At 58.4% G+C, this 13,530-nt stretch overlaps 2 protein-coding genes across 2 annotated transcripts; both read right to left on the bottom strand.

The window, feature by feature from the left end:
• Window positions 1-148: 148 nt before the first annotated feature.
• On the bottom strand, window positions 149-2,660 carry LOC122911110 (5-hydroxyisourate hydrolase-like). The gene is made up of 4 exons (XM_044255499.1): window positions 2,554-2,660; window positions 1,968-2,107; window positions 652-787; window positions 149-238 (listed from the first exon to the last, which is right to left on the bottom strand). Exons 1-4 carry the CDS (start codon window positions 2,605-2,607, stop codon window positions 149-151), a joined length of 420 nt encoding a protein of 139 aa, XP_044111434.1. The 5' UTR covers window positions 2,608-2,660.
• A 127-nt stretch (window positions 2,661-2,787) lies between these two features.
• LOC122914642 (cadherin-1-like) lies at window positions 2,788-13,530 on the bottom strand. Its single transcript, XM_044261253.1, has 10 exons — window positions 13,340-13,530; window positions 13,078-13,233; window positions 12,085-12,229; window positions 10,036-10,211; window positions 9,012-9,140; window positions 7,464-7,646; window positions 5,810-6,054; window positions 5,480-5,616; window positions 4,534-4,649; window positions 2,788-3,282 (listed from the first exon to the last, which is right to left on the bottom strand). The coding sequence occupies exons 1-10, from the start codon at window positions 13,460-13,462 to the stop codon at window positions 2,788-2,790; spliced, it is 1,905 nt and encodes a 634-aa protein (XP_044117188.1). The 5' UTR covers window positions 13,463-13,530.

Here is a 13,530-nt window from a genome sequence, read left to right as displayed (position 1 = left end):
CTTTATTGAGCCTGAGACTCAGCTGCTACTGGAGAGGGCGGGTCAGATTCCCCTCAGGGAGGGGAACTGCTGCCTTCTCTTGGGGTGCCTCAGGGAGCTGTCAGGATGGCATCGATGCTCACAGGCCAAGCAGGCGATGGCTTGGCTGCTAGCTCCCCCGATACGTGGTGTAGGACCATGGGCTCAGCAGCAGGGGCACGTGGAATCTGTGGGTCTCGTTGGTGATGCTGAAAACCACCTGGGAAGCAGAGAAGGCACCAGAAGAGAGTGAGGGGCCCGTATGCAGCACCCTGGCAGCCCGGACCTTGGGCTGGAGCCCCAGGAGCCAGCTGGAGCTCATGGAGAGTGGAAACCTGGCCAGGGCTGCGATGGGGCTAAATCCTCTCCAGGGAGAGCCATTGGCTTGAGGAACCCAAAGGATCTATGGTGGACACCGTCAGCTGAGCGCCTTTGTCTTCAGGGGCTGAGTCACTTACGGCCCTGCACCCACAGCCTTCCCCGGGGACAGGGCAGGGACGGGTGTGTTGTGGTCAAGGCCCTGGACACCTTTCTTCTGGGAGTTCAAAGCAGGTGAGCTCACTGTTCCCACTCTGGGAGAGGTGGGAGGGGTGGGAGCAGCCTCCCCCTGCAGGAAGCTGGGGATCAGCTCACCTCCACGTACGGGTAGAAGCTCTCCTGGCCCCTCTCCTTCCAGTAGCCCTCGGTGTCAAAGGACAGCTTGTAGGTGCCTGCTTTCATCGGGCCTGGCGGCAGGAGCCCCGGGCAGCGGCCGTCCGAGTTGGTGTAGCTGGGGAGAAAGGAGGGAGGCATTGGGGAGGAGTTCCCCCTGCCTGGCTCTCTGGGGTCTGCATGGCCAGTGGCCTCGGACACCCCCGGAGCAGGACACAGTCCGGGGCCTGGGGCTCTGGAGCAGCTCAGGGACACTGCACTGTCTTTTTAGACAGAACTCCAATACAGAGAAGCAGAAAAGTAAAAAAACCTATTTTATAAGCAACAATCCCTTTATACTGGCATGTATTTTTTCTGGAATTTCTCTACACATAACTATGCTTATTTGTAAACTTGCAAAAATACGCTAAAATGGATTGTATTTTACATATTGTTTGATAACTTGTACTTTTCATTTAATACAGTGTGTATGGCTTTTCTGGACCAGTGACTACAGCCATACCCCAGCCGTACGGTGGCCTGTTTGTACTGCAGAATGTCCAGTGGGGGGCTCTGAGGGCCTGTTTCTCTGCTTACTGATTTGTGCCCCCCTCCCCCATCACCTCTGGAGAGCTCTGGCATCGTTCCCACCAGCTGTGATTTCAAGTTTCTGTCCTGTACCAGTTTGTTGGGGGTTGGGAATGGGTCTCTGTGACTCTCCAGGGGACTCCAAGGATTCTTTAAGGACCTGAGCGGGCCTCTCGGATGGCCTCTCGGATGGGACCCGGACGCCCAGTGTTGGTGAAGGGCGGGGGATGGGCTGCATGCCCTCAGGCTCTCACCCTCTGGGGCCACAGACTCCCACCAGCAGTGGGAGCCTGCCTCCTTCCAGAGGCTCACAGGGGCAGTCCTGGGCCCGCCCCCGCAGAACCTGAGCCTGGGGCTGCCGCCCAGGGCTGCCAGGTGAGGCATGGGATGCCGGTGTTTACTTGCCTCTTGCTGCCTCAGTTTCCCCATCTATAAAAGGGGTAGTTATAGGGCCTGCCCTGGGGCTGGAGTGAGAGTAAGAAGAGAAGTAAAGGGCCCAGCGTGTGGCCTGGCACAAGTTATCTGTTAACCGGTGACAAGGAGGCCCTTAGGTTACACCTTGGGCCTGAGCCAGCCCTGCCCTCAAGGAGAGGCGCTGGGTGTGTGAGGCCGAGGGGACCATAGCCCAGTGGTCAGCAACACCAGCTGACCTCAGTGCCCACACTCACTGGCTGGCTGCGTTCTTCTTGTCCCCTGGCTGGGCTCAGGTCCTGCCCAGACCTCAAGCCTACCTTTTCCTCAGGTCGGTCCAGTGCTGGCCCTGGTCCTCAAGCCTGGACAGACAGAGGCAGAGGCCCTGGGCCGGAAGCCCTGAGGTGGTGTCCAGTACGTGCGTGGTCAGTGGGCTGCTGCTCGGCTCCATACCTCTGCCCTGTGCCGCAAGAGAGGGACAGGAGTAAGCACGTAGGGTCCAGCCTTGTGTCCACAGTGGCCTGGAGACAGCAGGCCTAGAGTCAACAGCCGGCTGCTGGACCCTGGAGGTGGGGTGGGGGGCGGTGCCCAGGAGCTGCTGAGTCAGCCGTGGAAGGCTGTGCGGCGGACACGCTGGAAAACAGTGGATAAACAAGGCCGGCCAGCCCCTCACCGCCCCACACTAACTCCTACCGGGGCCCCCTCCCCGCCACCCAGGCAATGAAGGGCGTCTCCGCACAGAGGGCCTCCTTCTAGCGGGTCCCAGCAGTGGGTGGCCAGCCCCGGGGTGCTGGTTCTCCCGGGGTCCAGCTCTCTGTCCGCCCGCCCGCTCCAGGGCCACCCGGGACCTTAGCCCCCGGCCGCTGCTGACGAGCCAGGAGCCCCCGGCCGGGCCTAGCCCCCTACCTCCGAGGAGCCCAGGTGTCGCTGGAGCGCCCGCAGTCTCGGAGCGGCCCGCATCCGTCCCCCCACCCCGAGCGGGAGCTGGTCCCGGGGCGCAGACACCTCCCCGCGCCCGCCCTTGGCCGGCGCCTGGCCCCTCCCAGGGCCGAAGAGCCACGCGTCCGACCAGACCCGGGTTGCGGGGCGCGTCCCTCTGGCGGGGAGGGCGGCTCCACCTCGGGGTTCTCCTGCGGTGTCTCAAGGGCTTCGCTGCAGGATGGGGGTGGGGGCGACAGGGGCGCACACACCTGCGGGGGCCGCGGAGGCTCCTCCCAGGGCCGGAAGTGGAGTTGAGGGCACCTGCGGGGGGTGGGGCTTGGGGCGGGGCTGGGCGGTCCGTGGGGGGCGGGGTCGGTCGGGGCCGCGGGCGCAGCGCCGGGAGGTCGCCCGCGCGCGGGGGTCGGACTGCGCACCACGACTCCCAGAGCTCCGTTTTGTGTTTTGTTTGCTCCTCCCCTTCCCCGGGGCAGTTAGGGTTTCCACGGCGGCCCCGCAGAGGGCCGGGTGGGCTTTGCCGGTCTGGCTGCCCCGAGAGACCAGGCGCTGGTGCCTCGGTGACCTCTCCTCCCCCGCTGAGATGCGGGTCCGCCCTCGCCCCCGGCCCAGGGAGGCTCTGCACGCCGCCGGGTTCGGGCCTGGACGACGGCGTCGGGAGGACAGGGGCTGCCGAGCACCCAGAGTACACGTGGGACGCTTTAGGTAAGGTAAGTGGTGAAGGGCAGCTGTTCCGCCTAAAATCTGGGAAGGTCGGCACCACCGTCTTGTCTTGGTCGGCCGGTTATGCTGCTCCGGGGATGGGAGCTGTTTTCTTCCTGTCCAAGTGCATTTTCTGACTCCTGGGTAGTGAGCAGGGACCACGTGGAGGTCACGCCACAGACCCGTCCAAGGCAGGGAAGGGGACCCTGGCAGCAAAGGTGGAAGTGTGCAGGCCTCGCCTACTCTGGAGGTGATTAAGAAACACCTATTTGAGATTTACAGGCATGTGATGTGTGGGTGGGTTTACCTTTATAGGAGAGAACCGGGAACAGACGCTCACCCCTGTTTTTGCAAACACCCACGGGTACAGGAGACAAGAAAACCAGACTGTCTGCCCTGGGGACAATTAAGTCAATGAGCCCTTGTCAAGGGCCAGCATGTCCTGCAGTCCATGAAAAAGACCGAGGCCCATCTGTGTGTAAACCGAACAGTGTCCTGGGGTGGCGAGGAGGCGGAGATGAGTGTGGCGGCCTGGGTGTCCACAGTGTGACCCTGTGTGTGCTCAGCTTCTACTACAGTGCAAAGATTTGCTCCCTTATTCCTCACGACAGCTTCATGACGTCACTGGTATTATCCCATTTTCTAGAGGGGGCACAGGGAAGCTCTGTGTTAGGGTATTTTCTAGAATGATGCACAGGAGACTACACTAGTGGCCACCTCTGGGATGAGCACTTGTGGACAGGCTTAGCTCTTGCCCCTGTAACTCCCTTCCTAGAGACATGACAGTCTCTGGCCCAGGAGAGAACTCAGTGGTTGGGAGAGGGGGTGGGAGAGGGAGTGGTCACAGTTCCTTCCAGGGCCTCTCTCGGGCCTTCCTCCCAATCCCGTACCCACGCAGACAGAACGGCAGTGTTTCGGGTCCCTGCCCCTTTCACAGGACACCTGAGACCGTCAGCCCTTTCTGAGGACCAGGAAGATCGCCAGGACCTTGCAGACTCTGGACACTTCTCTAATGAGAAGATGACAAAGTTTCTAGGCAAATTAGAATAAAGAGGAGCTTCTTCAAGACCCTTACCTACCAGAAGGTTATCATGAGAAGTATTTAAATAGCCCATCTTTGGAGTCAAAACAAAGTTACAGTAAAATATGAAAACACTTAAAAATGATAAAAACATTTGCAGTGTGAGTGTTAACACATGGAGTCAGTGCCCCATGTTTCAGTGGAAGGTCCTGGTGCCCTGTACTCACAGCTGGGAGCTCTGATCCCCTCTGGCAGGTGGAAAGGCAGTGCGAGTCTGCTGTTGGGCCATCTGGGTCCGAGAAAGTGAGGAGAAGCGTCCCGGTGCCTGTGGCAGGAGGTTGCCCTATGGAAGGAGCGAGATGGAAGAGGTCAGACACCACAGATGCGCGAGCTGCCGTGTTTCCTCCAGCTTAGATGCTGTCTCATGAGGTCAGTGTCCCTCTGGTGTCCCTTCCCATGGGCCTCTCACTGGCTCGCTGAGCCACCCGGGAGAGAGTCTGCTTATCTTACCATTTACCTCTAATCTAACCGCAAACGCAGCTTCTCCACCGAACCCTGAGTCCTCCCTGGGTCCTCAGGCCTGGGTCTGGGTCTGGCACCGTCTGCCAGGAGCTGGTGGTCCCAGGTAAGGTCATCTGAGCACGGTGTTCTGCGAGTGCGTATGTGAGTGTGACAATGCGTGTGAGTGTGTATGACCGAGTGTGTGTGTGTGTGTGAGCCTGTGTGCTCTGTGTGAATCTGAGCGTCGCCTGTGGGCATGGAAATGGACATCTGTCCGAGGGGCGAGCGTGTGAGACAGCACCGCATGTGTGCACTTTGTCCTCTAGGGTGTCTGGGGGCAGACTTGCTCCTCTCCTTCCCGTGCTGATGGTGCTGTGGCCCCCGGTGCCCTTCACTGTGATGGAGCGACCAGGCTGGACCCCTGGAGTGATTCCGCTCCGAGGCGCAGACAGCCTTGCTCAAGTCCTTTCTCGCCCCCTGAGATGCTGGTTGGATCATTTCATGTCCTCAAGTCTGTGTTTTCATGGATGAAACAGGTGAGACAGTAGGGTGGGTCCTCCCGAGTTTCTGGTGGACACGAGTCGACAGGGTGTACACACAGCTTAGCCCCAACGTGGAGCTTAGCACGGACCAGAGTGTTGTTGTGGTGGAGGGAAACCTTCAGGCCCTTACCATCGTCCACAGCTATGACAATGGCCAAAAATGTGTGGTTCTCCATGTCATCGTTGTGCAGACTGGCTCGAGTGGAAATGACACCTGTTTCTGAGTTGATGTCCAGCCAATGGCTTGGGCTGTCCCACATCTGGTACCTGAAATGCATAAACCCCCATTCCTAGAGGGCTGGGACCATGTGTGTGTCCCTCAACCACCCTTCCGATCAGGTGCTGAGAAATTTAAGTCTTCCTCTGGCTCGTTCTCCAGAGATGTGGCTGGATTTCAGCCCTGGGTGCCTTGAGCAGCCCTGAGCGAGGGCAGCAGGCCATGTTGCATCCCTGGTCTTACCTGATTCTCTGACCCTGGAGGCTATCTGGGTCCCGGGCCCTGTATGATGTGATTTCCTGGCCCACAACCACATCCTTGGGCACTTCCACCGTCTTTATCGGGGGCACAAAGACAGGGGCCTCGTTCATGTCCAGCACGTCCACAGTGACAGTTGCTGTGGCTGTGGGGAGAGATGGTGCCAAGGGCACGCTGTTTGCCGCTGTCACGTAGAGGATGTATCGCTGCGTGGCCTCAAAATCCAAGCCCTGAGGAACACAGCAGAGGGGGGTCAGGTTCTGGGGACTTGGCTGGCCTGCAAGAGAGCACAGGCCCTGGCCTGTGCCCCTGGCCTGTCCCGAGGGCAGGTCACTGCCTGGGATGGCAGGACAGGAGTGGCCGTGGTCGAGAGCCCTCCACGCTGAGCCGGCTCACAGGGACTTCACACTTAGCAGAGCCATGGAGAGGCAGACTCTGGTTGAGATCTCAGCTCTGCCGTTGGCAGCGCAGCCCAAGCAGGTGACCTTGCTTCTCCATGCCTCAGTTTACCCACCATCAAACGTCTGTGATTGCAGCAACTTCCCTGCTGGAGCTGGTGTAAAAATTGAGCGTGAGGACATAAACAGCCTGCAGCACTTACTGAGACCTTGTGGTTGCTGTTTTTTATCCTCAGACTTGTGAGGGGCTAGTGGGCCCTGAGCAGAATTCTCCGAGAGGATCCCCAGATGGCTGGGCCAGGGGTCAGCTGGAACTGGGCCCATCTGATGGAGGCCCGGCCCCAGCCAGGCATGTGGTGATTCCCAGGGGTCCGCTCACTCCCCGGCACCAGGTAAGTTGCAGATGGGTATGTAAGTGTCCTGGGATGTTCCCGTGGTGGAATTCTTGAATTTTAGTCTTTCTGTCCCCCAGGTCAGTCCAAATGCTGCCTTTGGCCTTCTCCGTGTTTATTCTAAGTGTCCCAGGATTCTGGGGCCAAAAAAGCCCATTTGGAACAAATAGCAGCCAAGTGCCTATGCTCCCCACCCCCAGCCTCCTGAGAAAAACCCCTCAGCCCAGCAGAGGTTCCTAAGGTCCTTAAGGTTCCCCTTCCCCCATGATGCCCTCCCTGCCAGCCATCTTCTCGTGTCTCTCTCTGATCGTTCATCTTAGGTCTGCAGATGGTTCCAGGCCCCCCTGCCCACTCTGAAGGGACCTGGCTTCCTGCCTGCAGGAGTCAACCAGCAGCTTCCAGGCCAAGCGAAGGCAGACGTGCGTCGCAGATGAGACGATGCCAGGGCATTGCTCAGAAGGAGCCGGGGGCCTGAGCCCTTGGCTTGTGAGAACCCTCTTCTTTCCCCACTTCCCGTCCCATCCGACCCTCCTCAGCACCCCCAGGGTCCCTCCCACTTTGGGGGGAACCCAAGTGAAGACACATGTCCCAGTTAAGCTCTATGGAATCATCCCCGGTTGGTATTTTTCTGGGAGAAAACAGTTACTTAGGCAGCACTTCTGAGGTTGGTCCGGGGCGATGGTGCAGCCAGAGGGACACAAGGACCAACAAGGACCAGAGAGGACCCCTGGCGCAGCAGGAAGCCCTCCCTGGGCAGCTGCTCTCCTGGGTGAAGAGCGTAGTGTGTGCTCCATGCCTGTCCCAGAACTACGGGGTCATGGCAACCCCCTCCTTGGAACTCACACCCACCTTGGCTGTTTTCAAAAGGCCGTCATTGGTCTTGGGGTCCGTGGTGACAGTGAAGAGGCCGGCTCTGTCATTCAGGATGGAGAACACCACCTTCCATGCGGGGGAGCCCGGGGTGTCTGCGTCCTTCACTTTTAGCCTCACTATCCCGGCGCCCACCTTGTTCTCAAACACCTGGCCCACGTACTGCAAGGGAAAGACAGAGGCCCTCGTCCCTGGTGTCCCGTGTGGGGACTCGGGAAACCCACAGCCTGGGCTGGCCTCACTGAGTCCACGGTTCTCCAGCAGGAGGGGCCACAGTGGAGGATCCCCTCTTCAGGCGGCATCTGTTGGCTAGAGCCAACTGCCAGCAAAGGCCCCGCTGCGGGCTCCAGACGTAGGGAACGGGGCTCTGACAGCTGGGTGTCTGTCTTCACCCTGGAGTCAAGGGGCCGGAAAGCTGACCCCACTATGCCCAGGCTCCGGCAGCTCAGGTCCCAGGTGGGCATCAGCTGAGGGGCATGGGTGCCCGGGGCCAAGGGCAGCCACCCTGGACTCTGTTCCCAGGGGCAGCCACAGTCGTGGGGCCTAGCAGGAAGTGGGGCCTGGAGCGGCTCCTCCCGCCTGTCCCCTGCCTCTCCCTGTCAGGTCCCTTCCGACTCCGTCTCCAGAGTCTCTGCAGTTAAGTGTGGCCTGTGTGACTGGCAGGGGAGCTCCCACTGAGACAGCTGCCAGGCTCCAGCGAGCCTCTGACCCCAGTCCCTCGGGAGCAAGGCCGGCTTCACTGGTCACGACTGTTCGGGTGATGGCAGAATTCCTACAGCCTCCTCTCGTTTCAGCTGCAGGGGATGCAGCCACATGACTCCACCTGGCACAGGACAGGGCTACAGGTGGCTGATAAGGAAATGTCCGTGGAGGAAGGGACACGGTGAGTGTGCAGATAAGCCCGGGGAGACCAAGTCTGGCTGCAGAGGGAGAACTGAGGACCGGCAGAAAGTGGGACAGAGAGACGAGGTGGCCTGACTCCTAACAGTTTCCAGACCCTGCTTCCCACCCCTCATATGGCTCAGCTGCATCCCAAAACCCTCCTGTTTCTTTCTTTCTTTCTTTTTTTAAGATTTTGTTTATTCATTTGACAGAGAGAGAGATCACAAGCAGGCAGAGAGGCAGGCAGAGAGAGAGGGGGAAGCAGGCTCCCCGCTGAGCAGAGAGCCCGATGCGGGGCTTGATCCCAGGACCCTGAGATCATGACCTGAGCTGAAGGCAGCGGCTTAACCAGTTCCTGCCCTCTGGGCCTAGGGGCTCTGCATTCTTACCCCATGAGATCCAGGGGGCTCCCAGCCAGAGGCAGAGCCCCTTCCCAGGCTGCAGGGCAGTCCCATGTCGCCTGCGTCATGGACTCCGCCTTCCAGGTCGCTGCCGGCCGAGCGGGCTGCCCTTGGCCCAGGAGAGTGTGACCCGAAGATGGGGAGGGTTCTAAGCTGGCGCCAGGCTACGGTCTGAATCCCGACACTGCTGCCCACACAGCGACACACAGGTCACGATGTACCCGCTGGCTCTGCCAGGACTCACCTGAGTGGGGCTGAAGACGGGAGGGCTGGGGTTGCTCTGGGTGACTGTGATCACGGCTGTTGTTGTGGAGCGTAGGCCGTCCCCGTGGAGGTCGGCAGCCTGGACCGTCAGGGTGTACGCAGGCACGCTCTGTGGACAGGCACGCGGCAGTCAGTCCTGGGGTTCTCAAGGCAGGTTTGGATCCACCCGGTGGCACCTTGGGAGTCAATACGGGACAGCAGAGGCAGCGAATCTGGAGGGCCCTCCCTTCTAGGAAGTGACCGGCTTCCAGGTCACTCGAGAGAGACCAAAGTCCCTGCCTTCTCCTTGGCTCCCCACGCACAGAAGCTCACTGTGCGCGAGTCAGATGATTCCCTTCCAAAGCTGACCCAGGAGGAAAGTTTCCAGGACTGGGATCTGTCAATATAATCCCCAGCACTAGGCATTTATGGGGCTAGTGCTTATGGGGGCATGATGCCAGTACATTTCTATTTTCACCAGAGAATGTGATCTAGGTTTGTGGGAAACAGAGTCATTTCATTTCACTGGTTCCAGCAGGTGTCTTGTCGATCACATCTGTAATTTGCCCCAGTGACTACGCTGGGGCCCAAAGCCAGCCTGCCTGCACCAGCCCATGGACGCCTCTTCTTTCTTTTCTTTTCTTCTGTTTTAAAAAGATTTTATTTATTTATTTGACAGAGAGCGAGCACAAGCAGGGGAAGTGGCAGAGAGAGAGGGAGAAGCAGGCTCCCCGCTGAGCAGGGAGCTCGATGCGGGACTCGATCCCAGGACCCCTGGATCATGACCTGAGCCGAAGGCAGACGCTTCACCACGGAGCCCCCCAGGTGCCCCTGATAAATGCCTCTTCTGATTGGTTGGCTCATGTTCTAATTGGCCAGCCCTCAGTTCCGACTGGCTGGGAACGTGTTCTGGCTGGTGCGCTGGTGTTGGTTCTGACGGGCTGCTGCCCATGGCTTAGTGACTGGGGCTCATGGACACGTAACTGCTGCCCCCAAGGCCCCCGAGGCCCCCGAGGCCCCCTGACCTGTTGGTCCAGCCCAGTAGTGAGCACAGAGATGACTCCCGTGTCCCGGTTGATGGCGAACATGTTGGGGTGAGGCAGGGAAGGGTCCTGGCTGAGGATGGCGTAGGCAATGTCTGCGTTGTGTGTGTTCTCGTGGTCGTCCGCGTCTGTTGCTGTGATTTGCATCACGGATGTTCCTGTGAGGACAGAGAGGAGACGAGTTGGTAACCTCAGCGGGTAACTGTGTTGTATCGGCCGTGCGGTACAAGTTCATATAGAAACCCCAAATTAAATGTGTTCCTTTTTTAGTCTCTTCACTAAACAGGTGATAAAACTCTTATCAAGGGATGTAAGTTCTAGTTCAAATAATTCACCAAATTATTACAATAAATTCCAGGTGATTTGTTTACTTTTTCTATAGGTCCTTAGGGCATCTTTAAAAATTGTCGTATTTATTATTTTTGTTTTTAAACATTTATTTAATTTTTTTTTACATAATGTCTACACCCAGTGTGGGGCTCGACCTCATGACCCCGAGGCCCGAGGGCGAGAGCTGCTTTACTCCGTGGGCTGAGGCAGCCAGGCACTCCTGGGCGTCTTTTGAACAATTTTTAAATTTCATCTAAGTTTTTATTTTAAATTCCAGTTGGTTAACATATGGCGTAATATTAGTTTCAAGTTTACGAGGTAGTGAGTCCTCACTGCCCCCTCAGCTGATGCTCATCAGGACACACGCCCATCTTCCTCCCCATCGCCGGGTTCCCCAGCCCCCAGCCTCCCTCCCCTCCGGGGACCCTCTGGCTGTTCTCCTGAGTGAAGAGTCTGTTTCCTGGTTGGCCTCTCCTTCGGGTGTCTTCTGACACGGCTGTCATCGTGGGACCCTTGTCCCTCAGGTGCTGCCGTTCTGTCAAGAGCTTGAGGGGAGGAGGAGGGGCTGTTTCGGCTCTCAACTTTGCAGCTCTTCTCTTGCCTCCCTGCCCTCCCTCCTCCCCAGTCATGGTCAGGGAGCCCCTCCTGTCTGGACACTGGCCTCACGGCCGCAGCTGGAGCCAAGCACACGAGCCAGATGGAGAGAAGCGTGAGGGGTGGACAAAGGTGTGTCCTCGTTGCCCAAGTGTGGTCTACTGCGGTCCCCTGAAACACATGTGGACCTCACAGGGTGATTGGGGGCAGCTGGTGCTGGTGGGGGAGCTGGGGTTTGTTGGAGGGCAAGGCAGCACCAAGATAGACAAGAAAGGGGGAAAGAGGAAGACGCTTTAGTGGCAGCTACTGGTGGCCTGGGGGGGGGGGAGAAGAAAGCATCCATCACAATGTCCTTTCACGTGAAATACCTGTGACTTTTGGTTTCATTTGTCTATAGTCCCAGAGAATGAGGACCTCAACATTCCCACAATGTCAGGTTGAAAGCCGTGGGCACAGAGGCTGTCAGCATCGCCTACAGTCATATCTGGAGGTCTAACTCTTCAGTGGGCAGTAAGAGCCAGCTGGAGCCAGAGTGTCCCCTGGATCAAGTCAGGTTCTTGCTTGCAAGACCACGGGTTGGGAAATACGTGGGACAGTCCTCAGGGAGAAGAGGAAACTGACACAGAAGGGATGTGGAGGGAAGTCTGAGATGGGACCGGCCACACGGTGAGGGGGGCTCTGTCCAGGCAGCAGTTAGAGAGATGCAGAACCAGCAAAGGCAGACGGGACATAGAGACGGAACTGAGGTGACCACTGGGAGTCTCTTGGACTTCTGGGCGCAGAAGGACCTTCTTGCTCTATGACCCTTGTTGGCCCCCCCCTTAGGGTGCTCTCCGCCTGTAGCCCTCCCCAGGTCCAGCTCTCTTGAGGAAGCCTGACAGCGTCTCTGTTGCTCGAACATTACCCCCCCCCCAAAAAAAAGAAGTCTGGGCAGTCCTTGATCTGCCCGTTCTAATCTCCAAGTGGGGTCCGTCCTGCACGGGAACCCGGGGTGCGGGTCGCTGGGAAGGCGCCCTGGTCTTTTGGTACTTCGATTTCCCAGGTTCTTTACATTTTTCCTATTATTCTTGCCGTGTGTCACCAAACCCCTGCATTGTTCCAATTAACCTGGGTAGGCTCCTTCCATCACGGACCCCTCAAAGACTGCCTGGGTGAACTCCGGCATGTTGTCGTTCTGGTCTGTCACTGTGATCACAGTCTCCATCGGGTCCTCCACAGCATTCCCAGTTGAAGACACAGCATGAAGGAACAGCTGGAAAGCAATAGAGATGCAGCAGAGGCACGTGGGAGCCACGCTGGCCAGTGGGCACCTGTCCCACAGAAGGCCCATTGCAGGGACAGCCCCTTTCTACCTTAGTCTCGCATTTCAGTGCTCACGAGTCTGGGAAAGCAGCTCGCTCTCCAGCCCCGGGGATGCCCGGGAAGGCTGCGTCTGTGTCTCCTCGGGATTTTTCTCCCGGCGAGGCTCAGGACCCAGTGCCAGCCATCATCCCACCCGCCCTCTCCCTTTCCCACTGAAGGTGCCTCAGCTGGGCCTCCCATGCAGCTAGGTGGGGCCACGAGGACTCGGCATTTGACTTCTGCCGCCTGTGCCCACCCTCCCTTCCCAGCGCAGAAGGGGGGCCTGCCTGGGAACTCAGACCCCCAAAGAGGGCAGTGTCCTTTAGAGGAGAGCAACCTGAGGCTTTGTTTGGGTCTCGGTTTCCCTCCGAGGGGTGTGGTCGAGAGTCTTCTGGACTGAACACCCCAGAGAGCTGTGTTTCAAGGGTGCTCAGCGAACAGGTGCTGAGAACTCACCCAGAACTAGATACCGTTCAAAGGGCTTCACGCATGCTAACCCAACAGCACAGGGAGGCTGAGGGGGTCACGACCACACCCCGGCTACAGCAGAACTCATTCTTCACTTTGAGTCCCTGATTCCTTCCCCTGCTCTGCCTGCCTCCCCACTCTTCACGCTCCTGCACCTGGAATGTAACAGGGGCTCAAATATGGTCTCAGGCGTAACTTCAGAAATCCACGGGCTGTCTGAAACACCTAGAGAATGAGAGGGCTGCCTTGCCGCCAGCTCCCCACCCCTGAGGCCACGTAGAAGACACTCACAACATAGTGGGATTCCTGCTCTCTGTCCAGGGGCCCCGTGACCTTGAGCCACCCTGTTTCTCTGTCCATGATGAACATGCCACACGGAGGCTCGTCAGCGCCCCTGCCCGTGATGCTATAGAAAACCTGGATTTCCTTGTTCTTGTTCGACTTGACCTGAAGACAACACAGAAGCAGAAGGGTCAAGAAGGACCCCAGACCAGTGCCAACCCCTCTCCATGGGGAACCCCAGAACAAAACCAGAGCTCTCCCTTTGCAATACCTGAGCCACCGTTTTGGGGTACGGGCCTCTGTCATTCTCTGGGATGGAGATGGGAGGGACAACCCAGTCTCTCTTTTGCCTCCTGGGACCAAAGTGGGCATGAGGGAACATCAGCACCTTCATGTGGTGTCCAGAGTGGGTACCCTAGAAGGACAGGAGGTGAGGGACCCTAGAATGCTTGGACGCAACGA

Source organism: Neovison vison, chromosome 7 (genome assembly GCF_020171115.1).
Source record: "Neovison vison isolate M4711 chromosome 7, ASM_NN_V1, whole genome shotgun sequence".
Taxonomy (NCBI): Eukaryota; Metazoa; Chordata; class Mammalia; order Carnivora; family Mustelidae; genus Neogale; species Neogale vison.
The sequence above is the reverse complement of the archived record's forward strand: the minus strand, read 5'-3'. Positions and strand labels throughout refer to the sequence as shown.

What these genes read in the sequence shown, in the direction of transcription:
- LOC122911110 (XM_044255499.1), bottom strand. Translation starts at nt 2,607, where the DNA reads ATGCGGGCCGCTCCGAGACTGCGGGCGCTCCAGCGACACCTGGGCTCC. An exon ending in GACACCTGGGCTCCTCGGAG is followed by an intron (nt 2,108 to 2,553) that starts GTAGGGGGCTAG and finishes CTTGCGGCACAG; the next exon opens with GGCAGAGGTATGGAGCCGAG. An exon ending in TGGACCGACCTGAGGAAAAG is followed by an intron (nt 788 to 1,967) that starts GTAGGCTTGAGG and finishes CTTTCTCCCCAG; the next exon opens with CTACACCAACTCGGACGGCC.
- LOC122914642 (XM_044261253.1), bottom strand. Translation starts at nt 13,462, where the DNA reads ATGAAGGTGCTGATGTTCCCTCATGCCCACTTTGGTCCCAGGAGGCAA. An exon ending in CTACTGGGCTGGACCAACAG is followed by an intron (nt 9,141 to 10,035) that starts GTCAGGGGGCCT and finishes GCCTGTCCACAG; the next exon opens with AGCGTGCCTGCGTACACCCT. An exon ending in CTCCAGGGTCAGAGAATCAG is followed by an intron (nt 5,617 to 5,809) that starts GTAAGACCAGGG and finishes TATGCATTTCAG; the next exon opens with GTACCAGATGTGGGACAGCC.